The sequence below is a fragment of the Amphiprion ocellaris genome, chromosome 14 (genome assembly GCF_022539595.1).
Source record: "Amphiprion ocellaris isolate individual 3 ecotype Okinawa chromosome 14, ASM2253959v1, whole genome shotgun sequence".
NCBI lineage: Eukaryota > Metazoa > Chordata > Actinopteri > Pomacentridae > Amphiprion > Amphiprion ocellaris.
Genome location: NC_072779.1, coordinates 8,601,314 through 8,629,035, shown reverse-complemented (window position 1 = coordinate 8,629,035; position 27,722 = coordinate 8,601,314). Strand labels below are relative to the sequence as shown.

General features: G+C 39.0%; 2 protein-coding genes across 10 annotated transcripts in view; one reads left to right on the top strand and one right to left on the bottom strand.

Annotated features, from left to right (window-relative positions):
• The first annotated feature begins 4,711 nt into the window (after positions 1-4,711).
• The window catches only part of LOC111567431 (actin-binding LIM protein 3-like), a 95,162-nt gene continuing 72,151 nt past the window's right edge, over positions 4,712-27,722 (top strand). For 8 of the 9 annotated variants that reach the window (XR_008603911.1, XR_008603916.1, XR_008603915.1 and 5 more), the window contains exon 1: positions 19,275-19,413. The gene's annotated coding sequence lies outside the window, so the exon portion shown is untranslated. Of the gene's footprint in view, positions 5,347-19,111; positions 19,172-19,274; positions 19,414-27,722 lie in introns of those variants that run through there. The other variant, XR_008603908.1, reaches the window with a different exon arrangement.
• LOC111567432 (beta-2 adrenergic receptor-like) lies at positions 13,440-26,931 on the bottom strand. Its single transcript, XM_023268557.3, has 4 exons — positions 26,685-26,931; positions 21,150-21,297; positions 20,747-21,038; positions 13,440-19,358 (listed from the first exon to the last, which is right to left on the bottom strand). The coding sequence occupies exons 2-4, from the start codon at positions 21,292-21,294 to the stop codon at positions 18,320-18,322; spliced, it is 1,476 nt and encodes a 491-aa protein (XP_023124325.2). The 5' UTR covers positions 21,295-21,297; positions 26,685-26,931; the 3' UTR covers positions 13,440-18,319.

Sequence of the window (27,722 nt, the reverse complement as noted above, 5' to 3'; positions counted from 1 at the left end):
AGCAACACAAAAGAACCACTTTATTTATTTTGAATGCTGTCTCTTGTCTGCACCCTTTCTTCTATTTTTTATATTCTCAAGCAGCCTCTCTTCCTTCTACTTCTTCCATGTGACCCACAGAGCAGCTGACACACAGATAATGGGCTTGTCATTGATCGATAGATTTATTCTTAACAGACCAGGTCTCACACTGGCCCAAAGTCTGCAGAGTTACATCTAACCTTTTATCTGTCTGATGCTGCGATTCCAATTGTCCGGCCATTTGAAGATGTTCAACCGCCCCATCTATAATGAAGGCAGGACAGCAAGTGGACCCATTAATTTGCTGTTATCTGTCCTCGACCTATTGCCTCGGAGTGCATTTGATGATGACCAGAAAGACGGGGCCGTTTGAAGCTTTTAAACTCATTCAAATCCAGCTGTGTCTGAAGGAGTCTGACAGATGACGCGCAGTTGATTGTCCTTTCATTGATTTACAATTACCTGCTGTGTCTGAACCAACCTCAACCCCCAACCTATTCCCTACAGTGTCACACTTCCCTGAAAGGAGAAAGAGAAGCGGAGATAGAAAAATCAGAGTGAAAATCAGAGTGAACAAGAGAGGAAGAGTAATTGACAGTCAGGCTGACAGAGATTCAGGTCAAGTTGACCCTAAGGTTAAAGGTAGCCTTCAGCGTTGGATGCTCAAGATGAAGCTCAGACTAGGACGGTTTTTGGCCACTTTATTCCCTATTAATCGATCACTATGTTGTCTGCAAAATGAACTGAGACCTTCAAATGAGTATTTGACACTTGTCCCGAAATCTGAAAATTCAACATTTTCTACTCATAGAATTTTGTAACTCACTGGTTTGAAAAACATGGACAAAGAACTTACTGTATTCTGTGCTCTAGTCTTAAAATCACAGACAAAAACAACACTATCGAGTAAAGGCTTCACTTGACAAGCAGCGGGAACACAGGCTAGTTTTTTCTTGACCAAATAAAATCTAATTTATTTCCTCCAGGCTGGAGTGAACAGGGAATGCAGCACCGGATCCAATACACTACATTTAATCTAAACAGTATTAATGCTGGTGCCGAGGGACACACAACCAGTGCAGAAGAATCCCAATTCGTCTCCTCCACATTGGACCAAATCATTTAATCCCCAACTGTGCACAGATCCATTAAGTCTTCTGTTTTATGTTCTGGCTATAGAATAGAAAATACAGCATAGTAAGGAGTGCTGGGACTTCACAAGAACACAACTGGCATTAGAAGACTTTTTTTTAAAAATGTGGAAATATTAAGCTTAAGGCTGTTTTTTTTTTTTTGCAAGATTTCAAGAATGACTTGAGGAGAGAAATAACCTGAGGGATACTGTGACAGAATTACAGATGTAATGGCTATAATGGGAAATCAATGGAAGGACAGTGACTAATGTGGCACCTTCTGTGATCTGTTGGAAATGTGTCTCTTCCACAATACAAAATTCAACAGTATGTGTGGCTGAAATCACCCCCTAAAACCTGCTTATCTGTAAGGCAAGGGTGTCAAACTCATTTTAGTTTGGGGGCCACATTCAGCCCAATTTGATCTCCAGTGGGCCGGACCAGTATAATCGCAGCATAATAACCTATAAATAACCACAGCTCCAATTTTTTCCTTTGTTTTAGTGCAAAAATGTTGACATTTAAGGAACTTTGTTTTTACAAAACATTATGAACAACCTCAAACTTCTTAAGAAAAATAAGTCCAATTTCAACAACACCAAGTCACAGGTATCTGGAACTGAATAATATAGTATTTTACTTTTTGATTAAAATGGCAAAAGTCAGACGAAAGAAACAAAAAAAACAGACAAAAATCTGACAAAAAACAACCCAAACAAGACAAAATATTACAAAAATGAGACAAAACGACAAAAGCAACAAATATAATGGCAAAAAATTAGACGAATGACACGAAACAAAACAAAAAGAGACAAAAAATGACAAAAGCGAGAATCAAATGCCAAAAACTGGACAAACAACACAAGTGAGACAAAAAAACAAAATGACAAAAATCATACACAAAAAATGAATAAAGCAAAACACAAAATGGCAAAAATAAGATAAAAACCACAAGCGAGAAAAAAAGGAAACAAAACAAGAAACAAAACGACAAAAAAGATGAGACAAACAACAAAAATCAGACAAAAAAAGACAAAAAAACAAAAAAGAAAATATTACAAAAATGAAACAAAATGACAAAAGAACAATGAGCAATCTAGTATTTTAATTTATGATCAAAACAACTTGCCATGGTCAAGAAATTATTTAAAATTTATAGTTTTACAAATTTACAATTTGCAGTTGATGTCTTCTCTGTAATTTTTACTCTTTACAAAATCATCATGCGGGCTGGATTGGATCCTCAGGTGGGCCAGTTTTGGCCCGCGGGCCACACGTTTAACACCCCTGCTGTAAGGCATGACAGCAGCATTAGGTCATGAAACTCTGCAGAGACAAGGGATTTTTTAGTCATTTCAGGAGGACATCAGTTGAAGCATAGTGCAGGACAGTTCTTGAGGAGAACCTGCTTATAAAAGTCTTTTTTTTTCTTCAGTGAAAATGTTCTAGCAGGACAATGATCTGAGCATCAAACTATTTCAACAATGGCCTCGAGAACAAAATCCTTGAGTCAAAGCTCAGGCCTCCCTATGAGTTGCTCATGGACACTGCCCAGAATTTTGACCCATGTAAGGACAAATATTCGAGGGAGAAAGGGAGTCTCCTTGAGAAGAGATATGTTTCTGCAAAGTAAAAGTTAAGTCGCTGAGTTTTAATTCATGCAAAAATAATTTTCTGTTGTATTTTCTTTCAGCTTTAAAACAGAATACAGTCAATTTCGACAAAATCTCAATCTTGTTTTCTATTTATATACATATAAATTATTGTTTGAAATGTTAAGATTAAAAGTCTTTCTGTATTCTGTTTTTAGGTGCTGTAATTTATTAGGTACTTGTAAGTCCTTGTGCTATACATCATCAGTATTGATATACTAAGGACAGTAGTTCTTTGTCATAGGACCATAACAGAGGTCTGCTTTAGTGAACCTCAGTGTTAATACATCAACACAGCCATGATGAAACCTTAAATTACCATAATTACAGTTGAAAGGGCTGTTTTGCTCTCAGTTTAAAGAGACACAGAGCCGGGGAGGGGGGAGAAATGGTGGCTGACCTCCTCTTACTAATTTTGGGCATTCGTGCTGCAGTGCTGGTGGCTTCGTATATCTCATCATTCCAGAGTCTGTCTTGCTTCTTTTGTTGTCTCTGTGTATGTGTGTGGGTCACACACAAAGCAAAGCTCAAACACAGCCTTGACTTGTTATGGTAAAGCTCAGTGATATGGAGATTTGTCTGCCCGCTGGATGTGTCTTCAATTTCTCACACCCTCCTACTGTATATGCTCCATTTGCTCCATAAACACAGCTATAATCTCCTGGTATAAACCTTTATTCTCAGCACACCATGCTTCAGAATGTATAAGCTGTCAACCCGTGCATCATTGAAGTTCAACACAAACAGAGTTACATAACATCCTCTGCTCTGGCTGGTGATTTATGACATTTCAAGAAGGGAACTCAACAGTAAACTACTACCTTACGGTGCATCGTTCTTTTCTTTGACAATACTTATGACCAAAAAGGAACCTAATCTGGACATGACTCATGAGAAAGGCTGTTCCTCGAAAGAGCAATAATATTTTGATTCAATTAGAGGACCACAGATGAAAATTTAACTCCAAGAAATCTGGTTTTCAGTGATATGTGTGTGCTGGTCTGTCAACTGAAATATCTCAAAAAATTTTAAATGTAATGTTCTGAAATTTAGCATAAGCACTCATGGGTGTAAGGTTAAGTTTTCTCTTTACCAGCAAACTGTCTCAGCACCTACTATATGGAGTTGCCTGAACTTTGAAGAGACATTGATGGCTTCTAGAAGACAAGGCCTCTTAAAATTGCTGATAATTTAATTTTTCCACTTGTAGCACATGATAGCGACAGTATTTGTCGTGCCTTGTTAACTATAAGACAGATTGCCATGAAATTTAATGGGAATATTCATCTTTCTCAAACATACAAACTAGCAACATTCCCATCAACCTCGGCTGTATTCAGTGCTAGCATTGTAGCACACAAGATGGTGAAAATGGCAAACACTATACTTGCTAAACAGCTGCATGTTGTTGCAATCCAGCTGATTTTACCATTTACCTCAAAGCACCACTGTGCAGAACCTCACAGTCCTGTCGTGACACACATGTTATGAAGATTTTAAGAACCTTTTTTTTTTTTACCAGTTTTGGAAATAATATGGTGTTGTCAGCGGAGAAAGGAAAACTAAATGTAGCCCCGTTGAGAATAGGGCACTTAATTATATTAATGGCCTTAAAAAGTTATTAGGTTTTATGTAAAAACTTGTTAAACTAAAAGTAATTGAGTTAACTAAAACATTAAAATAGTTAATTCAGGTTAATTTTCTGTAAACTCAATGGTTATTTACATCGTTGAAATAAACTGTATTGGAAAGAATGTGTGTGTGTGGGGGGGTGATCTAACTAATTACATTTAGTGGATGACAAAATGAAAAAAAGACTACTCCTTTTATTTGCAGTTAACTGTTTATTGGTCAAGGGTTAAAGGTCAAGTTGTTTTTTCTGTGTGGGGATTGGTCGGGAGTGAGGAAGAGACTGTGAGGGGGCGGGAGGAAAAAACGTGAGACGTACATTGGGAGAGTAGCGCAGAAGGGTGGACGGAGAGGTGCTCTGGAAGCTGAACCAGGTTTTAAGAAGCCAAGTTTCTGTTGACTGGATTTATTCAGTACATCTTATGTTTTGCCTTGTTAGCTGTGTGTAGTTAACGACTGCAGAGGCACAGATGTTGTTTTTTGTCTGAGTGAGAAAAAACGGAGATTCTGTGTGAGCGGGTTCAAGCTAACCGCTAAAGCTAACGGCTAAGCTAACGGCTAAGCTACGACCGGCGAGCCTCGTCGCGGGCTGAATGGACTTTGAACTGGACAGACGGAGGTGCTTCTGGATGAGGAGTTACCTGGATGAGGAGTTACCTGGATGAGGAGTTACCTGCCGCTCCTCTGACCGTTTCTTTTTCTGAGACATTGGATTATTCGTCGGCTGGCTGCTGACTTTTCAGACACCGAACTGTGAACGCCACGACATGGATTCTGCTAACGGCTAACTGTGAGTTTGCTGACCGGAGATCAACGCTGCTGCGGGGATTTCGTGGGCTGCTTCCTGTGATCATCGTGGGTTTTCTACTCTGCACCTGGACTACGGCGAACAGCTGGAGATCGACACACAGGTCTGCAACGTCTTGGGGTTGGTGTGGTGTGAGTGTATGTGTGGGCCCACAACTTAATGGACAATATTCGGTATTTAGTACGCGTTTGTTGTGTCACATATAAGAACATTTCAGTGACACATTTGAAGGTGTTCCTTTGTGAGTTTGTTTGAGGTAAACTTAAATATTTAAAGGGAGATGTTTTGTGTTAGTCATTAATTTAATTTCAAGGGAAGGTATTCAGTTTGAAAGGTATTATTTAGAGTTATTTTGTGTTTAAAAATTATCAAATGGAAGGGGATATTTTTTTGCTATTTTATTTAAAACATTTAATTAAAGTATTTTTATTTCACTCAACTAAAACCAAGTTGTTCGGGGTCAGTTACTCCAATTAGCATGTAGGAACTGTGGATAGACCTAAAGGTTTGAAGTCTTGTAAGCAAGGTAAGTCTACTCCGCATCAGGTAAACCTTAGGGTAGCTACCTTTAGTAGTATGAACCCAAACACCCCAGTATCCTAAATTACCACTACTTCTAGAAAGTCGTCGTAGTCTTAAATTACGGGTGCTGGGGTGCTACATAAACATTTCTTTGAAATGTATGAATTTTAGAATTTAACAATTAGACTAACTATTTTGCTACTGCGTCTAGTAAGTGCATCTTACCACAGCTATGCCCCTGAGGCTCAATGCACAAAGAAAATATTAACAAAAGATATGGAAGTAAAACAGTCTTATCTGAAAAGTCAAACACTAAGTTGTTCCATTAAACAAGAGCAACCTTTAAATATGTTTATCACTTGCATGTAAATTACAGTTTAGTCAAATCAGATCATTAATCTTGCAATTTAAAAACAAGTTTTGACTCAGTTTTTGGTTAGTGTTGTATTGACAGGAGTACTTTTTGGGGTTGTGAAATTATGAAGTAGAAAAAGTAAAAAAAACAACAGGCAAAACTTACACACATATTTGCTATTTTTCAAAACAGGCAGCTGCTGTTGCGTCTGTACATTACAACCTGCTCGACCTTCTGAGCCACAGCTGACCTACATCATCGCTGTGAAATTGATTAAAATTCTTGTACTGTTTGTATTCCTTCAGTATGTTATTTAAAATATACACGATAAACCTCAAAAGTTCAAAATACAGATCAAACAGCCCTGGAAGAAGAGAAAATAAAATGCCTCAGAGGGTGAAGCACATTCACAAGGACACAGTTTGACTATTCACAGTCATAAACAGACATTTTCTCAGTCATTATTCTTTTTCATTTTTAAAGCAATTATCCTCATGACTGGAAGATTTTATCAGGATCAGCAGAACTTCAGGCGCTTATAGGAAGTAAACAAAGAGAAGGGTTGTACCGGACTGTGCCAAAGTTAACGGCACTTCTGAAAAAATGCTGAAAGTAAAGATGCTTTGAAAAATACCGTGAATGTTTTTGCTTTATCAGTGAACATCATACAAATTGCACTAAATGGAAAATAGGCATCAAATCAGTATGTATTTTTTTTAAACAGTGCCAATTATCAAAGTACACTTGTGCAGTTTTTAAGCATCTTGGAGAATCTGCAGGTTCAGATCTCCTCCGTTCCTTCTTCACATTGTCCCAGACTGGCTGAATAATGTCGAGTTTAGACGTAACCACACTTCCTTCTGTTAGAACCCTTTAAAAATTTGACTCATCTGTCCAGAGCACCTTCTCTGCATCCCTGTTGGCGTTCTTTTCACTTTAGAGGCTTTTTAGCTGCAGCTCTTCCATCGGGTCCCCATTGATCAGCCTACTGTGGGCTGTAGATGGATGTGTCATGGGGATCCCACTGGTTTCTGCCCTGAGGTCTGCACAGATGGTGCAGTTGGATTTTAATGGGAAATTGGCTTGATGTGTCATTTGTCCGCTGCGGTCAGTTCCCTTGATAGACCATGGTGTGTCCAGCATTGTCAGATTCTTTGTGAACAGAAAACACAAATGTTTCTTGTGGATGCAGGACCACCTTGTATGTATCTGGCATGCTTATTCTTACTTCTTCATTTCTAATAAAACGTTTAGTACAGTATCACATTTTTTGGTATAGCTGTCCCTCACCTAGTTTTATTACCTCTGCACAGATATTTCTGTTGCAGTTACGACTGTGGTTAAAATAGCTTTTTATATTACAGTGTTTTTCATTAGCACCTGTGTGTTAAACAAATATATCACTGGAGTATGTCTCTACTTGCAAAAGGAAGTCCAAAGTATAATTTGCTATTTACATGCTAATGGAGAAAACGTAAAAATTTCAAATTAAGTATCTAAACATTTGCACAGTACTATTGATAATTTTTCGATCGTATTGAATTGATTCTAAATAGTAACAATATGCATCTTGTTGACTTTGAACATTTAATTTATTTTGTTCTGCTGCGGATTGTTTATTTGATAAAAAAAACAGGAAATTGGATGGGAAGGAGTGGAGACAACACAACATAGCGTAGTGGAGGACAGATGATGTTTCTTTAGGTGTGTTTTTCAAATTTGATGTCCAATGTTAACCATAAATGTCAGATGCCATCAGCTTTTTGCATTTTCCTTTCCCTTCAGTACATCACGGCCTTTTCTACTAACTTGTTTGTTCTCCACAAGTGTCTTGTCTAATAAGCATTGCAGTTTGGTTGTGGAAAAATCCAGCAGGCTTTGGCAGAGCTTAAAGGGCAATTAGCAACATCGTGAAATAAACCAGCAGCGTCTCCTGTTTGACAAGGGAAGGATTTAAAAGGTATTCTACCAACTGGCACCTTGTCCAAAACCTCTAGAAATGTAGTCTTTTCCTTTCAGTCAAGTAGCTGTGATGCATTCATGGCACCAACACATCTCCCATGTGTCTCTTTTACTTATGCATCTGTATTATTTCTCTTCTCATGTTTACAATTCCATAGAGTGAGTTGCAGCTGCATTGCCTCCAAGCAACACGCAGCAAATGCGATCACAAAGTGAGCCTGAGACACCTCCATGTCTTGTTTGGATTATTTGGTAGCGGCGTGAGTCAAATTAGGTTTTTGTATCAGAGTTTTCTCCTAACACGTCCTGGCATGATTGGATAATAAAATTCACAATGAAGCGAGAGGAGCAACGACAGCCTCAAACAGGCAGCATGAATTGAAGTGGCTGCGTGTTTCTCCTCTTTGTCAGCATGGTGCTCTGCCTGCCTGGCTAAGAAGGTGTCTCAGTGACAATCTGATCCTGATCTAATTAGATCTAATCGAGCCGGATGTAATGTGATCTATTAACATGCATTGATTGGATTTCTTATCACTCTTGAGTTGGCATTTTTGTAGCTGACATTAGACAAGTGTATTGTGCAGTGGAAGCAACCGTTTGGTGTTTGTTGTTTCAGTGTGAGAAAGCTGGAACTAAAACACTGATGCTTATAATTTTGTGAGCCTTACTTTTATGTCAGTCTGAGCCTTTCTTCAGTTCTGCTTTCAAGAATGTGATGAGTGACATTTAATTTGAAATGAGTGGACGACACGCACGGGAAGCAGGCCTTGCCAAATGGCATGCAGACCGACAGCAGGACAATCAGAGAATATTTAACTTCCTGCGCTTCTCTGGAACTGTACCATGGGCACACACGCAACCTTGAATTTATGGTCACTGGGTACAAATCTGCACACACAGAGAATGGCTGCATGCACATATGAATACAGAAATGCATACTGTACATGGACTCACACAAACAAACAGACAAAAAAATGCAGGCTGTTGCCAAGGCTGGCAAATCAGCTGGTGTGACACCATATGTTGCAGTGTTGGCAGCACCATAAGTGTTCAGTCGGTGGGCCGAAAACCAGTTTTAACCACTCAGGAAATTCCCTACAGAAAAGAATATACACACACTGAAGTATCTTTTCCTGTCCAGCAGTGTGTTCTGCTTTTGTAAGACTTTGAGGTGTGTTTGATTCCTCTTTTGCATACTCTCCGCAACTCAGCACCTTAAAATTAAAATGCAAAAATGATACTGATAAGTCAGCATCTCAAATCTGAACTTACTACTCACTACAGAGTGAAATATTTAGTGTGTTATATAGGGAGCAGTGAATGGATGAAAAAGACAGAGCCTTCGTGTTTTTCACCTTCCAGGCTTGCTTCTGTACATTGTACATTGTAAATTTATGATATAATTCAACTTTAATATGATGACAAAATCTGAAAAAAAACCCACATGGAATAAGAAACACAGAGTATACGATGTAGGCTATAATTTAAGGCTATATTTCTGAGCTGGTATAGCTGGATAGCTGCTCGTTTTACTAGCATATGGATTTATCATGTAAATCTATACAGAAAGCTCAAGTGACAACTGTGTGATTTTCAACTCCCAGAATACCACTGAGGCCCTAAATAATAAGTGGGGCCCGTCTTAGTTTGATAGTCGATGTTCGGGTTGGATGTTTTCACAGCTTCCTCTTACAGCACCTGAAAAAGCCTCAAACTTGCAGCTGAAGCAACATATGTAAGATACATCACAGCCAAGCATAAGTGCCCCTCAGTTTCAGTGTCGTCTGTGGTGTGTCTAAAATTTCCCTCTTGTTCACTCATTCACTGCTCCTGACCGTGTAATGGACAATCAATAGTTAATTCATTAGTGAGCAGCAAATTGAGATATCAGTCACTTGCTAATCATTGTTATTTTGCGTCATCATTGTCAGCTATTGAGTCACACGACAGATGTTTAGGCATCTGTAAAAAAAAAAAAAGGTGTTGCATTGCAGTGTGGGGAAAAAGGAAACACAACAAACCAATGGAAAAATATTTGCTTTCTCTTTCCAAAAACACTAATAGTGCAGTAGTCATCAGGACCTTGATCTAAATTCAGACTAAAGCTCTCATTTACAGTTACTCACTGAGTCAGTGTGTTATATCGCAGAATGACGTGTGAGCAAGATAGAGAAGCTTTATTTATAGGCCCAAGGTTCCACAGATGACCAGGACTGAGTTGTGCTTGGGCTGTTTGACATTTTGTTCCCATTGTAGTTATTTGGTTGTAGTCCCTGGTTTCCACAGTTGGATAATTAATTTAAAGGGGAAGTTAGTAACAGTACAATACACTTAACGCTTAAACTTTGTGAAAGTACTTTTTACCTTTAAATCAGATCTTGAGCCTGAGAGCAGAAGCTATAAAGAAGGGCTATTATGTGTAGGCTTCTGTGTGTCCATTAACCAAATGAATTCGCGTGCAGTCAAAAATCTGTGTCTGTGTAGCAACCACAGAACAAGAGCAGTCGTACATATGTTTATAAGTCGTGTGCACAGCCACCTAGCTACTATGCATGCATAGAACAGTCCTCCAAGCAAACTAAAAGTTGTATAATAGAAAAATGTGCCCCTGGTGTCTGCAGCTTCCCATATAGGCCTTAAACAGAGGCCTTAATAATCCTGATATCACAGGTGGTGGGCAGAGTTATGATAGAAAAAGACAGTTATCATGAATGGTATATGAGCAGGTATATGAATCTCTGTGTGTTTGTATTCACTGAAGTTTTTCGTCCAAGCTAAAAGGGAACCAATTGCAAAAAAAGAAGAAATTCTTAGAATCTGTTTCCTTTTATTTCACAGATTCCCCCCCCCCCCCCCCCATACTTTTGAAATACATGACAATGTCAACACAATTTACAAAGTGAATTTCCAGGGCATTAGCCTGGGATCTTTCTGTGGTTAGTTTGTATGTTCTCCCTGTGCATGCATGGGTTTTCTCCGGTTTCTCCGGCTTCCTCCCACAGTCCAAAAACACGCTCAGGTTAACTGGTGATTCTAAATTGTCTATAGGTGTGAATGTGACTGTGATTGTCTCTATGTGTAGCCCTGGTAATCTGTCCAGGGTGTCCCTTTCCTTCACCCTAATCAGGATTAAGTGGTGTATAGATAATGGATATATTATTACACACTATATATTTTATGTATTTATTAAAGTTAGAAATATTCTTCATAAAACATTAAACGGCCAACAATTAAGGCTACAAAATGTTTTTGTTTATAGAAAATCATTATGTTTTTTTTAGATGGTTATTTTACATTCTTTTATGGCATTTTTTAAACTGTTTCTTTGTTTTAACAGCGTAGAAGTCGATCTACTGTCCGTATATAGATGTTTGCTTTTAAATATTCTGATGAAAATAATCATCTGGGTTTCCCGAGAAGGATATTTTTAGGAATGGTGGGCGGACGGACCACTTTTTGCCTTTCACAGTTGCATCCCTGTCAGCAGGTCCACTGAGTGTTAGCACCAGCTCTGGAATTGTTGTTCTCACAAGCTTTGGTGCCATTGTTGGCTAGCACCAGTGTTTATCAATGTATTTTTAACATGAAATACAATATATGTAATTTATATATGTGAACACAGTATTCTTTGTGTCGAGTTCCTTTTCTCAATGTGTCTGTAGTTCACAAACACCATCCAGTGGGTGGCAATGATACCACATCATATCTTAAGCGCTCTTCCTCACTTTCACTTTATTGCCTCTATTCAGGGAGGACACTTGTGTCAAGTGACTCTCAGATGCCTCCACCAAGCAACCAAGGACAGACAAACATTATGTAATATGTCCGTGCAAACAGCAGTCCTCTGTAGGGTTGCATTCACCCGAGCTGCACATACACAGATACATATAGGTAATGATTTACACATTATTTAAAGAGGAGGAAATAGGACAAATCCCACCATAAGACCTTGCTATCTTTAGTGTCAATGAAGCTACTGTTGTGCCAGATGAGCCGAAACTTTACATCATCTTCAGTCTGTGTGTTTCCATCTATAAGCAGCTCCTGTGTATAAGTAAAAAACACAAATCTAATCCCCCTGTCGTCCCCTATCGAAAAGATCTGAAGCATTTGTGTGTTTTACCTACAGATACTGTGCAGGTTGTTGACCTTTACATATGGATCAAAATGTTTGGGTTCTGGAAACAGCTTATAGCACAGCACACCCTGAGATACACAGCACGGCTTTTGTCCTTCATGACACTTTCAGAGAAACGTGGTGTGTTTATACATGTGTGACACCAGCAGACAGCCTGACACACAGACAGCCTATCTGCCTGTTCTCACAGTCTTCCTTGCTTTTTTGGCAGGAGATGTTGGGTCGGCTTCAGTTCAGGCAGCAGCACAAGCTCACCATCTATAAACTCTCTGTGATCATAAGATACACTTGGCACGTCTCTCTCTCCCTGACACACACTCTCTCTCAGGACATTGTGTATCGGTGCATGCATGTTCTGCATAGCCAGTCTGTGCTAACATGTCGTTGCATGTGTGTTTGCATGTATAACATGTGCTAGCATCTGGGTATACATGCGTATGTCCTTATGTCTGATTGCACTTTGTAGTTGTGCATTGGAAAGTGCATGTCTTTGCCTTTTACAAGTGCTCTTCCTGTATTCGAGGGATACAGAGAGACAGAGTGTTTATCTAGAGGGCATACCTCAGGCTGTTTACTGTGTGCACAGGCCTGGGGCACAACCCAAGGGGTCTCTGTTTTGATCTACATGGATTAAGCTGCCTCTGTCCGTCAACAGAGGTGTGTCAAAGCACGTATGAGTGTTCTTTTATATGTGTGTGTAGCCATGCATGTAAATGTTTGTGTGTTTGTGCATGAGTGATCACACAGGATATATGTGATTGCCCATTGTCAGCTCTATAATGCCATATAACACATAACAGGATAAAACACAGACACGCCCCTGACAAATGTTTGACAGGGAAATGAGAGCAGATACTCACATGTGGAAAAGTAAGCTGACAGGATGTAGAACATTTAAATGCATGTGCTTCCTTTGATTTGATTGATTGAGATTTTTACTTGTAAAGACAAATGTAAAGACAAGTACCAAGAACACAAGGAATTCATATCATATCTGAAGCATAATTAAAATAGATTAAAAAGCAATTATAATTAATCACGATTAATCTAAAGAAATCCACAGCAGCCCTGTGATTAATCCGATTCAAACTTTTAATCCTTTGACAGCACTAATATATACATATATATCATCAACACCATGAACCTAAATGAGGCTGGCGGTTGAAGGATAGAAGAGGAAACGGATATGTAGAGAGAAAAGGCATCTGAAGAAACACAGTAGAAAACATCCATTTATTCAAACTTTCAGCTTCATTTTCATGGTTTAGACAGAAAGTTAACTGTTCAGTCTTAATAATAAACCATTTAACACATTAATTTTTCCAAATGATCCACTCTGAAAATGAAAACTGAGTAGCTTTCTGTGTTTGCTATAACATTCTGATGGAATTGAAAGAGTAATTTAACACCGGATTATTTGTTTTTTATTCATGGACTTGTTCTCATCTTATTCCAGTGATGTAAAAGTGCACACGTTGACCGCAGGCATGAAACTTAGAACCAATACATTTCTGTAAAACTGCTTTGTGTGAAGGTAACAAAAGACACAATACTTCCAAAGAGCACATTCCACATTTTACGTCACTAAAGACAAACACTAAAACAGAATCAACACAGTAAACATGGCAATAACAGTAACAGTTAACATATAGGACATGCAACATAAAGGCATGCATGTTGAACATTAACCTTAACATACCTAAATTGGAAACTTGTTCCATGGAAACATGTCGCACTTCACAGACATACACCCCGCCACGCACACACGCGCACACACACACACACACACACACACACACACACACACACACACACACACACACACACACACACACACACACACACACAGAGCGTGTTTTCATGTCTAAGTGTAAAGCTGTGTGTATGAGTGTGTATCGAGGCAGTATAGACGATTGTATTTCCTCTGCAGCAGCTGATACTGTAGCTGCTGTGACTGACTGCACCTGCCACTGTATGTCATTCCCAACACGCACACACACATACACACACACACACCACGCGTACACTTTAACCTGAATGCACACGTGCAAGCTGAGTCTTCATGAATAACCTGGATGACTGAATAAGCACAAAACGCCTCTGTCCCACGGGCTTAGTTGAAAAGGTTAAAGGTGATGTGCAGTGAGAATCGCATTTCCTTATGTCATTTTATTTGTTGACAAAGAGGCTTTTGAGGAAAAGTTTATTCAACTTTTCCCAGAGTTATGGGAAATTCTATTTCTTCTGAGAAACTATAGTTATCTTTGTAGCTTTTCTTAGTCAACAGCATGTCACAGTTATTTTGGAAAATCTGTGTTTCCATTAAGTGAGAGCCAATGCTAAGATGAAAACTTTGGCATTGAATAATTAACACTCACACAGGAAAAACTGGAGTAGGATTCACCTTAAGAAACTGTGTCTGCACTGTTTTTGTCCCAAGAAAATTTTCAATTAACATCAAAACATTTGGCTTTACTGGCAACATGGAAACTGAAGAACTAACAAACTTCAGATTTGTCTAGGTTGTTAGAAATCCAGCTGTAAAGAAAGCATTATTCTAATTTTAATCTTATTCTTCTCTGTCCTCTCTTTCTCAACTTTCTGACAATCACACACACACACACACACACACACACACACACACACACACACACACACACACACACACACACACACACACACACACACACACACTCACACTTATAACTAAGCGACAACTGTAAGGAGTGCAGTCTTAAACTTCATTCTTTTGCTCACAAAATATAAAATGGCTTATGAATAAATATTTACAGCTATGAGATGACATTCATGTGAGTCTGATGGAGGTAGAAAATAGAATCCTCTCCTCTGGTTAAAACCTAAAAATAACTTTCAGTTTCAACAAAGCAAGTTTCAGCTTTTTACATGTATATCAAGTCTCAAGATGCACAAATACAATATAAAATTACTGATTGTTCCTTTTTTTGACTTGTGCTTCAGTGAAGCTTATATTCTAATCTAATATCCGCATGTATAAATGGATGTGATATAAAATCTAACCTTTTTTGATTTATGACATGGGATAAGGCAGCCGGTGCCACTAAGAACAACCCAGTCTCACATCAAAATGTGTAATTTAAATTTTTTTTACACCACAGCATAAAAAAAAATAAGTAAAATTGTGAGATGCTCATGTTTTTTAAGGACTATTCTTGTGGCTGGATTTGTCACCCCAGCAACCTAAAGAACAACCGGAATTTTATGGTTAACATTTTCATGGGTGCATTTTTAACACATTCAGTGATCTTTTCCTGAAAGTAACCTAGCAGTTTGGATGCCTGAAGTATTTTAGTATTTAGCAAATAAACAAAGTGACTGAAAACAACTACAAAGAGCAACAGAAAACAGTGATCAAAGGTGAAAGTAAAACGGCAACAGTGACTAAAAATGAAAGTAAACTGTGCCTGGAAACAACTTAAAAGAGGAGCACAAAACAGATGCTGGAAATGAAAGCAAACAGCGACTGAAAATGACTTTAAACAGCCGAAAACACTGACTGAAATCAATTAAAATGGGATCTGAAAACAGCGACTGAAAATGAAGGCAAACCAATGACTGAAAATACAACAAAGTGTAACAACAAAACTAAATAGAAGATTACATTATGGGACTTGACTCTAGTCTTCTGGATAAAAATTATGTACGAAATTCCATTCACCAGCACTTCTACAGCCTCTTTATGAGGACTTGTTTGCACTTTTTATGTGCAAAGCAAGAAAAAAAGCAAAAAAACAAACTAAAACCTTGAAAATCATTTGATGCAGGCTAAAGGAAAAGAACAGGCACCTCACAACTTTACTGCCTTTATTATGAAACTAACATTTTTTTTCTTTTTTTGCTGTGGACTAATGTAACTACTCATTTTGGTGTACGACTTGGTTGTCATATATGTCAGTTGACTTATTTTATTCATGACATCTTTCTGAATTTGAACCGCTGCTCTGTAGTAAACATCACCCATTTGTTAAGTTACATTTACAAAACTACAACGATCCAAGTCGAACACACATAACAGTAAACGAGAGATTCAGTGACACATTTCGAGCTTTAAACTGCACAATCAGTTAATAACCGCAATAATCACATGTACATAAAACACATATAAGTATATTCAAACAGACATATGTACAGATTATATACAGCTGTTGACCCTCAATACCTTTTCCAAAAATGAGCTATATACATAAAAACATAACTAGGGACTATTTTAGCCAACTGATTCTAGGTAGCCTTTACTATATGTGACTACTTTATCATAATCACTTTGAATTTTGGAAAAAGATGAAAGGAAAAACTAATCCAAACACTGTAAAAACGTCTCTGTTCAGTGCAAAATATAACGCAAGCACTTCAACTATGAGTAATCTGATTGCAATGTTTTTACAATGAGTGTAACAGACAGCGATATGGAAACAGACCACACTCCCTGAAACTGATCTCTCCAGTTCCGTCTGACAGACTGCAGTGTTCGTACTATAACAGAGCTAGGCAGGCAGGATTAAAGGGAAGCGTGGGTACATGAGTGACGTTCGTGGAAAGACACAAAATAGTCCCAGCGAGCATGTGATGAAAGAAAGCGAACACAGGGAGATAGCACTTATGATTCTCACAAGGATGGGTCGCAGATGTTTATCTCACACAAATACACAGCAGTAAATGATTTTGGACCAGTTAAGAGGTTTATCAGTAAGGAATGAAAAACAAGTCAAGCTGTTTTTAATGATCTTCTGTTACAATAAGTGAGCCTCAAATGAGACCCCCTGTTTTGAATAAGACTTTCAGCCACAGGGCAAATCAAATGTTGCTTCTTATCTCTGCCTCATGGAGGTTTTTGTCTGGATGTGTGGTTTGTGCGTTTGTGGCTGATGGAAAAGTTATTAGAAGTGCAAATGAGGTGCTAAATTCTTGCTTGTGCTTCCTGCCTTGTGGGTTTAGAGAGAAACCAGTGTGTGTTTGGCTTAACAGGCTCCATTAATGGGGCAGTTTAGCCATAGGTAGTCATTGTGTTTTCAGAAAGATTTCATCCAAATGCTTGTTAAGATTCACCTTAAAGGCCCTGAAAGCTGTTTTCTCCCTTCATATTATGAGTGATGGCAACCCACTGGAACACTCAACGTTCTGTTAATTTGGAGCGTTGTTAATTATTCCACAGGACCTTTTTGCATTTGCATTTCCTCTCTCTGCTCAATTATGAGAAAAGACAAGTTTTCAGGGACTTTAAAATGCAGAAGAATCTCTCTTGACATGAATCTTAGTCATCCAAACTTCTCAGAGTCTGTTATGAATATTCAATGATTAGAACACAGAATGGTTTCAATAACTACCGCTTAAACTGTAAAATAGCAAAAAAAAAACAGCTAAATGTTTACACCTGCTGTGACACCTACAGGACAAAACACATTGAGCAATACATTCTAATAGTACAATACATTATGTGTGAGTAATGGCACTTAAACCTTCCCCGGTCTGACTTGAAATTGAACCAGCAACCTTCCTGCCAGCAGCTCAAATGTCTACATTCTTAAAAAACCGGCAATTTCATAATTTTAATACCTGCCTGCTTTCAATAAAAGAGCGCTTTGGAATGAATGAGCATGCATGATATTTTTATTACTCTCAATGGTTTCATATCCAGCGATCATTAAAACCTTTTCAATGATTTGCTGCTTCTTTCCCTGCAGTGATACCACTTTGGTGAAGCTGATAATGTTTGGTGTCACTTTTGCTGTGTTTGTGATTAATGCACCAGCTAATCATGCATTAACCATATTTTTTTGGAGCTAAATAAGCTAGAATGTGGTGCCTCGGAAATCCTTTTTAAAATGTAAGTCAGACTTCTTGTGAAGCTGACACTGCTCAATATGTTTTACTTGTGTAGCTGCCTTTGTGATTTAAACTCTTATTAGGAAACCTGAAGAAAATCTAGCATCAAAGAGGAGCAGTGATCACAAGTAAAAACACAGCAACACTGACAGAATGGTGTTTAAACCAAACACCAACATAATGAGCTTCAACAAATTGGTTTTTACTGCACACAAAACGTAAAGTCTAACAGGTCTATCAGGCTATCGATGCCAGATTTTCCTTACAGCTCCAGTGAGCGGAACTACTTGCCTGCCAGTTGGTCAGGGATCCTGGAGCAACGTCTAAAACTTGGTCACAGCAAGAAGCTGGAGGAGCCAAAGTTAGTGAGCTGTCCTGAATAGAGCTATCGAGACTCCCCTTCCACCCTGACTTCCGCTCAACGTCCAGCCCCCTGATGCCATTCAAGTCCGAGTTACCGTTCGGCCTACGTGGAGGCTTTACGTAGCGGTCTTTCTCTCTGCACCATCCCCATCCCCTCCTCCTGCCCCAGTTTCCTCCTTTGCCCCTCAGACACAGTATCTCCTGGAAGGCGTGTCTGAAATCTGGACTACGGCAGTAGATGAGTGGATTGAAGGCCGAGTTGGAATATCCCAGCCAGTTTAGGACTCTGAAGGGTACCTTTATGTCACCCAAGTTGAGAAATGTTATGAGGATGTTGAGGATGAAAAATGGCAGCCAACACAGTGTGAAAGTTCCCATGATGATCCCCAGAGTTTTTACAGCCTTGTGCTCCTTTAGACAGAACTTAAGACGCTTTGTGGCGGAGTGTTTTCCTTCTCCTTTTTCTGTCCGCGCTCTGATCTCTCCCTCCTTTCCTTCTGTACCAACGTCTGGTGTCTGCATGTTTAGTCTGTCCTCTCCTTCTACCTCTCCCACCTCGTTTCCTGCCCGGAGTTTATTCATTGCAGGGCTATCATCAGGATAAGCCAGCTGTGCAGAGTAATGCAAGTTATAAAAATGCCTCTCCCTCCCTCTGATCTTCTCCAGCTGCTTCTGAGCCTCCTGGAATACGCGGGAGTACAAGAAGATCATCACCACCAGCGGCAGGTAGAACGACACGATTGACGACGACACAGCGTACGCCGCATTGGTGTTGAATTCACAGCAGTCCTCCTCATCCAAGCACCGTTTAGCTTTTTCATCTTGTGCCACCCACACCTTCAGATGGATGGGCAGGAAGGAGATGAGGGAGGCCACAACCCAAACCCCGAGCACCACTGCAAAGGCCCGACCCCTGGTCAGCAGCAAGAGACAACAGAGGGCACACAAATGAAGAACCAACAGATGAGGTGAGTAACAACACAGGAAAGTGGGAGATACTGTGTCGGCTTAATATTATTTGACCTATCCACAATGCAAAGATACTTTAAATGAAGTTTCATAATGAAAAATCAATGGAACTGATCCAAAGATCCGGCATTTTATTCCATATTGCATTCTTCGTCCTTGACAAAACATTACCCAAAGTACAACTTAATTAGTTTGGAGACAGTTCAGTCGGAGGTCGACCTCAATCTTCAAGCCTTAAGCAAAGATGAGGACTGGCCTACAAAGGTCTGGTAAGCTCGCTTCTTTGTAATTGTACACCTGCAAATGTTTTCATTTTCAGACCAATCTTGACCTCCAGCTGACACTGACACAAGGAATATCAGTGGCTTGAAGAGCCATAGAAAGCATTATACTAGTTTGTCACATTGGTTGTAACATTCCTTAAGACCTGTAAGCAGACTCTGATGTGTACAAGTGGAGCAATTCCCTCCCAAATTGCATGAAACATGTTCCAGAACTGACGAGAAAAACTTTCATTCAGTTCTGCAGGAGTTATGTACAGCTAATCGTTACCATTGCACTGCTTAAAGATAGAGTGGAGATCTTTTACATTCAAGCCCTCACCAACCACTTCACACAGTGCTGATTAGGTGAAAAGGCAGCAGATAAATCTCTCTGTATTTTGCAGCATACTTGAATTTTAAATCTGCTTCACATTTTCCAGCATGTTGCAAATGTGACCACGCCCTACAAAGTAACGTCACGACAAGGTTTGTTTTTGACAGTTTAAAGAAAAGATGTATATTGCTTTTATCTAAAGCAATATACATCTGAGGATAGCTACAATTCATGGTAGGTAGGCGGGGCAACTCTAAGGACCTTGCCTTCCGCCCTGACTGCTAATCACTGAGCTATCCAGCTGATGTGGAGATGTTTGCATTAGCTCTGCTCACACACTACCTTTGCTGATTTTTGGATTAGAGGGAGTTAGGTGGAGTCAGGCACTGCTGAGATGGAAATAGCCAGAACCACCACATTGACCTTCAAAACCGCTCTTCACGCAACCTATGGATGATATCATGGAGGGTTCCTCCATTTTTATGCACAGCCAATATGTGCAACATGCTAGCAAATTCGAAAATGTAGGTAATAGTGCAGCAGTAGTATCTACCTCCCTATGACTCATTGATTTTGTTTACTATCAATGTATTTATTCCGCATCCAAGAAGGGAAATTTTAAACCTTTGTTTGATTTTGTTGTTGTGAGTGTAGACAATCATTTTTCATTGTCTTGAAAAAATTAATGAAACGGTTCAAATTCAATTTATACAACCCAACAAAGCTCTCACGTACCTGGTGAGCAGTGTTGGGTAGCGGAGTGGCGACGTGATGGCAAGGTAGCGGTCCAGAGCAATCACACACAGCGTTTCTATACTGGCTGTCACGCACAGGACGTCAGTAGCTGTCCAGAAGTCACACATGAAGTTTCCAAACTTCCAAACCCCCAGCAGAATGTGAGAGGAGCCGAAGGGGACCACAGCCACGCCCATGATGAGGTCAGCTACAGCCAAAGAGGCAATGAAGAGGTTGGTGACGGTCTGGAGCCGCTGGAACCGCAGGATGGCTGTGATCACCATCACATTACCTGCACAGAAGAAATCGGACTGTACTCAAAGAGAGAATTTTATCAGTTGTAACAATATGTTGATCCTCCAACAATCCATCCACCACGTTAAATGACAGCTTCATAACTTACCAAAAACTATCGCCAAAACCAGAATGGCCATTGCAACACCGAGCAGCACGAGTTCTGCATCACTGTACTCTGGTGGTTTAGCTGGCGGATCAGGGCCCAAAGTGAAGTTGGTGTGCTCTGATTGGTTAGTGCCCACGACTCCCATGATCTACAGCAGGGCATACAAAAGACACAGCTTTGATTATAATGAATTATACTAATACTACATGTTTTAAAAAATCTGGAATTAGACTCATCCTATGTGAAATAAGTTAAAGTCCCTTTCTGCTTGTTCAACTCCTAAAAGTCAATCTTTGCATGTGAAAACTACATATCTAGAAGGGTTTTTTTTCTATGAAAATAGATTGTTTGTACCTCTTTTGTGCATGAGCAATTCTATCAGGCTTGCATTGGTTCCTCTGTGCTCTTCTTTTTCTGTAATGCATTTAGCAAATGGCACTGCTAATGGGGCAGTTTTCCAAGTAGGCTGTACTAAAGTGAGATTACACACAAGTTTTCAGTACTGTTAAGACTCTGATTCTTTCCTTAATCAGTTGGTATTGAGCAGACAGAACATGTCTTAGTAAAGGGTGTGTCACTGTTTGATTTTAGTGCACTATTCTGCCTGAGGCCTTTGAAAGTTAACCTGAAATAGTAATTGCAAAACTAAAAGATGCTAGTGGTGATTTTTTTCCCCCAATGTTTTCTTGCAAATTGATTTTTTTTTTTTGTTTAAAAAAAAAAAAAAAAAAAACAAACAAAAAAAACCAAAACAGGGTTCTCCACACATCTTCCCGCAAAATGCAGCTTAATCGGGCGCTTCTCATCTCAACCACAGCTAATTTTCAGAGCACAAAGGGGAACTGGGGCACTCATGTTTCAACATTACTGTGTCTTCATCAGCATTAAAGTAGACACGAGGCAAAGAGAACAGGACTGCAGGGACACTGTAGTGTTGAAATGTTGGTCTCTTTGCACAATTTCTGAATTTATTTATGTGTTCCAGTCCACTTTTGTACTCTGATTAAACATTTATAGCATCAAGCAATGGCAGAAACACAGGCTTGTAATAATGAAGGAAGGGCAGCTGCTGCAAAAATTGCACCTGAGGGTGAAATATGTCCATCATATGTGTTTGTGTCTGTGATAGGTGAGTGCTCTCTAACAAGCCACTGATTCAGACTGGAGTTACAGCATTTGTATATTAGGGGATCATTTTAGGGGGGTAAGAACAATGACAGAAAACAGAAAACATCCAAACTGGAGCAGGTAAAAACACCTTTCACAGGATTGTGGTGGTTGGCCTGCTTGCTAACCTAAAGAGATGAACAGATGTGCTCTTTCACTGACAAAGCTGTGTGTTCCCTGGTGTTATCAGGAGTTCATCAAGTTCAGTGGTCGACATGCCTTTGAATTTTTCTCCCCCGCTGATAACATATATCCTCTTGCGGCCTTTCGTCCCTATGTAATGTAGTAACATGTGACTTTATGTTTCATGTTGCTATTAGCTCAACTTTAACATCATTTTTGTGTAAGTCATATACTGTCTGCAGCCAACAGTGACATGAGTCAGTCAGTGAATTAAAACAAGATTCAAAAAGATCCAAAAAGAGTTACGTTACTATATACCCATAGTGCAGAGTTAAAAGCCACTTTCAGACTTTTAGATGACACGGGGGAAAAGCTGGGGCTTCTAAAATGCTATATGTTACAGCCCTGGCTCATTGCACTCCTCTCTTTTGCGGTATTAATCTTTTTGAGTTTTGAAAGCAAATTTGTATATAAAAGTCTCAGCTGCGGTGATGCCTGCATCATCCCGCCTGCTTGTCCTCATTTGAGTGGACCAGTCTAACCTCTAATCAGACCATTATAACCTCTGCACCTGGTTTAAGAACACTGCCAGGCTGTCGTTCAGTGATAGCAGGGGTTTGCAGATGTCAAAGTAGAATAGAATAGCTTTATTGTCATCATACATGGGGGCATGACGAAAGTCTAAATAGCTGCCATTGGACGGTGCATCGATAAAAGCTAAATTAACAACAACTAATAAAATCAAATGTACATGTGAAACAGGACTATATTAAGAATTACAACATATACAAAAAGGCAAGACATATACAATACAGTGTGGGAGGTAAGTGAAATAAAACAAAACAATAAAATAGAACAAATATGGGCTGGAGATTGCACACATATATTTCTACATTTAGCACAATCAACCAAGAGCTCTTAGGTTATCAGTTGTTGTCTGTTTGTTCATTTTATGTATGTCTCTTTGTTGTTGGTGGAAATCTTTTATGTTAGTAACTTTCATGCAGCTCAGCATGATCAGGGAAGAGTTGCTGAAGGGGTCAAGAGGGTAAGATTCTTCTGGGGTGCACTTCAGAAGATACGTTTACAGCGAGGTCTTTGCTTTCGGAAAGATGAATTTTGGATTTTTTTTAAACAGTATAAAGCACTGCCATGATGTTTAAATTTCCAGCCTCTTTACGAGCCAATAGGAAAAGAGTTTGGGTTCACTGTAAAAGCTGTTACAGGTGTACTTCTTCCATGAGGGAGAGAGGAGTGAGGTCTCTCACCAAATTGTAATAATGTACTTTAATTTTTCATGTCGTGAGCAATGTTAAATTTCCTCAGCAGTGTGTTTGTTAGATATATTTATCTCAACTCAACCATGAGTCTCTCTGGTTGTGTTGAAAAATGTTTTCTATAAGGATTTCGGGAACACTTTAAATTCCTTGTTTTTTAAGTTCAAACATGTTAATTAGTAGACAGGGATGATATTCATGTTTATATTTTTTGTTCTGGATTGAGAGTGTAGAAACTGTAAAACAGGATTTAATTTTGGAGCTTTTGTTGCTTTCAAATGGATTAGTGCTTTAGAAGTCCTCATTTTGTTATTTTACTTTCTTTGGTTTTCTTCCTCAATCCTCAGTCCCTTCTTTTTGTATATTCTGCTTTGTTGAATTTGTGTTAATTACCTGCTTTATAATTAAAACACTATAGAAGCTCTAGGGGTTTGTATGTTGCAGTGTTTGCAAAAGAGCAGTGCAGCAGAGCAAAAACAAGCAGCTCAAATAAATCATCTTATTGGTTCTTAGACATATATTGCACTTCCCAGAAATTTCTTCTTTAAGGCCAGTTAAAATTCTCTAAAGATGCTCTGAAAGGTTCTTAAAAATATTTTCCAAATGTTGCACTGAGAATGTTCATACTTTACTATCATTGGAGGAACTTTTTATAGAAGAACGTTCTCAACAACATCCCCCAAACATTAATATTGCAGGCAAAATGTGCCAACTTTGTGAATATTTTAGATTACAGGAGCATTTTACAAGAAGTCATTCTGTCTTCTGTGGAACTGATAACATCTTGAAAACATTTTTTTTTTCTCATCATGTTATATAATCTTACAACACCCTCCAACCACACTCTGAATGTTGAAACATTCTGCCTTCGGTAATTTTTAACCTCATGGGAACATTATTTGAAATGATAAATATTCCTAAAATGCTCTTTGAACATTAGATTCAAATGTTGTCTTTAGAACATTATTGTTAGTAATGGTAGGAAATGTTGTGAGAACGTTCCTGTGAGTTTGTTGTGTGAGTGTAGCAGGTAAAAAGACAGTCCCAGCATCGGTTCATAAAAGCTGACTATTGATACCATATGCATTTATTATTCAGTTATATTCATACTCATTCTACAAAAAGACTTTCATTTTTATTCATGCAGTGCCGCTTGGCTGAACACATAGAGATGCCTGTTGCTAATCTGGCCGCTGTGGTAATATATGTTCTGCTAAGTCATGGTTTATGATGCTACAATAAGTCAACCTATAGACGACACTTGCTGTTGCACTGAGCTGCTTCTATCGGTTCACTTCACAGGTAGTTGTGTATTTATTTTTGCCTTACTCTTGTGTGTAGACTTAAAAGGGACCAGCGTGGGCTCATGTTTTTTAATGCACATCCAGAGGTTGTTTGGACAACTGCATCTTCTGTGTGCATGTGCACTTGGATTCGTGTGTATTTTGGCTTCATTCCAGCACAATCCAAACACACACAACATATGTTAATGCCACCTGTAAAGAGGCACATTGATTCACAAGTGTTTACTCAGCTCTCCCGTGGTCAATGAGCAAAGTGTTGGATTTTGGGATGCGTCGCAAAAGGCCGAGGTGGACCAAAACGAGATTGTTGTTTTATGACAATCATCTCGCAAATTGAATTAATTTCGGCCCTTAGCAAATAAAGAGCCACTACATCGCCACTGCAAGGAACCACATATTAATTATGAGAATTAGTACGCTGTGTATCGTCCTGTCTGGGGCTCACAGCAGCATGATTGTGTGAAAAATTTGTCATCATTTGGAAAAATGTTCCCCACTTCATCACACTTAAAAACTGTAGAGGTGCCAGAGCATTGAAACAAATGATGGATCTACTGGAAAGTTAACTGCAAATTCATTTTCAAAATCAATCTTTCATTACTTAGAAGGCCGCTTCAGTTGTAATGAATGAAGTCCAGCAGTAAGCAGCACTGACAGATGAGCACTCTGCACAATAATGGACTATGTTTTACTAAGAAAGCTTCCATCCTCTCATTCATTATTCATGCTTTTACAATGGTCAGTATTGTTTTTGCCATAAAGTCTGAAGCTGACTCTGTCACTCTTTACACTGATGACCCTTGTAATGGCTCTTTGTTCTCTGCCCCCAACGATCAAATCAATAATCCTGACATGTTACCTTCGCTAATATAAAGTCAACCTTGTGAAACAGACTCTGATCGTCTCCTTGCCTGAGCTGTTTGAACAGTTACACGCAGAGGAACTTGACCAGCTCCCTGAGGCCACTGATCAAACACAAAAGATTTACTGAGACATAAAAATTCCAATATTTGAGCAGAGGTAGCTTGGTGATGGTAATCACAGCGAGCACTTAGCACAGAAAAGTGCACACAATAGAACACGCACAAAGAGAAGCGCGCTGCCGCAAGTGCATGCAAAAACACAGAACACGTAGCTTATGCTGCACTCAGTAGAATAAATGGATGACAGTGGACCAATGTGTGAAAAGCACCAACGTTCAAATAGCAGACATAAAACATTTTTCTGTCCCCTCAACAAATACTTCACATGTTGAAGATGCATTTGGTTTGGATTTACTGGAAAAATGTGACTTATTTCAGTTAAATTATGTTTGGTCTTTTTGTTTGCCAGCTGTTAGAATAATGAAAAGACAATCCAACTGGTCCTTTTAAAATGTTTGAGATATATCTTACATGAAAGTGTCAGCAGTAACCTGCACAGTATCACCACCTCTGTTAGGGTTAGATTCACTTCAGTAAACCATGCTTGACATTAAATGATTATGCAACTCCACAGAAACTCGCAGATCTTTTAATTGCACAGATTTGATCACTATTTAAGTAAATATTAATAATTCTGAAAAATGTGAACAATAAATACTTAAAATGGGCATTCTGTCACCACATATGTGTGTCTGCATGAAGCATATGGAACAGGCTTAAAATTGCAGTTTGTTTTCTTACCTCCAGGCTTTGTCCTCTGCTTCAGTCCACTGGTATCATACTCCTGATGCTTTTAAATCCACAACACAAAGTATCATTATAATGTGTTGGTCAGCAGCTTTTCCTTCATTTTTTGCTGAGTTGTAAATTTCAGGTCTTGTGTGTGCGACACACACACTCTTGTTTCGCTGTTGCTTTCTGTTCTCACTCATGTATAAACACACTCGTCCAGCCCTCGACCACACTTGCCCCTTTGAAGCAGCTGAGCCCTTCAGTCTTTTTATAAGCAAGCCCCAGTGACATCATGGCAGAACAGTAGCCTATCAGAGCCGGAGGAGCTTTTAGTGTATATCGCATGTCTGCAGTGTACTGACAGCTCGGCAGTACCCAGTGCCCTGTGGGAAACCTTACTTTTTTTAACCTTTATTTATTCAGGGCCGCTTTTCTGAGCTGCTGTTCAGCACCACCCTCATTCACATTCACACGTGGGAGCTGCCAAATAAACCACAAACTTCTGTTTTTGGCTGCTGGTTAGATGTACTATTGCAGCTGAGCAGTTGAATATCTTGTTATACTCTGTTGCAATATCCAGTGCATTCAGCAGTACAAGTTCTGCTTCTTGATTTAGTGATTATTAGAGTGTAAGAATTACTTCACATTTCTTGTGTAAGTTTGTAGTTAATATATAAACATGTTTGGACAGGTAAACATCTGCCTACACTTCTATTTTACTTAGCTTATATTATCTGACTAGTGTATTACACCGTATTAAATATCTATATTGATAATAGATTTAGTCATATTTCATGTTTGTTTTAACACAAGTCCGGAAATATCACCTCTTCAAAGCCAACTTAAGATTTATCTGAAGATGTTGTTGAAGGAATAAAACCCAATAACATTCTGGCTAATTCACATTTACATTTGATCATGCCTATTTATGACTGCATTGTGATTACAGCTAAAAAAAAAAAAAGAAAGAAATGCATAGTATTAAGCATACTGAATGCAATGCATATGCAATGTGTTGGACACATTTCTATATTTTGTGGAGTAGAA

Excerpts from the sequence above, each read along its gene's own strand:
- LOC111567432 (XM_023268557.3), bottom strand. The coding sequence starts at position 21,294 with ATGGGAGTCGTGGGCACTAACCAATCAGAGCACACCAACTTCACTTTG. Across the intron at positions 21,039-21,149 it reads GGTTTTGGCGATAGTTTTTG|GTAATGTGATGGTGATCACA; the intron begins GTAAGTTATGAA and ends TCTTCTGTGCAG. Across the intron at positions 19,359-20,746 it reads TACCCAACACTGCTCACCAG|GGGTCGGGCCTTTGCAGTGG; the intron begins GTACGTGAGAGC and ends GCTGCTGACCAG.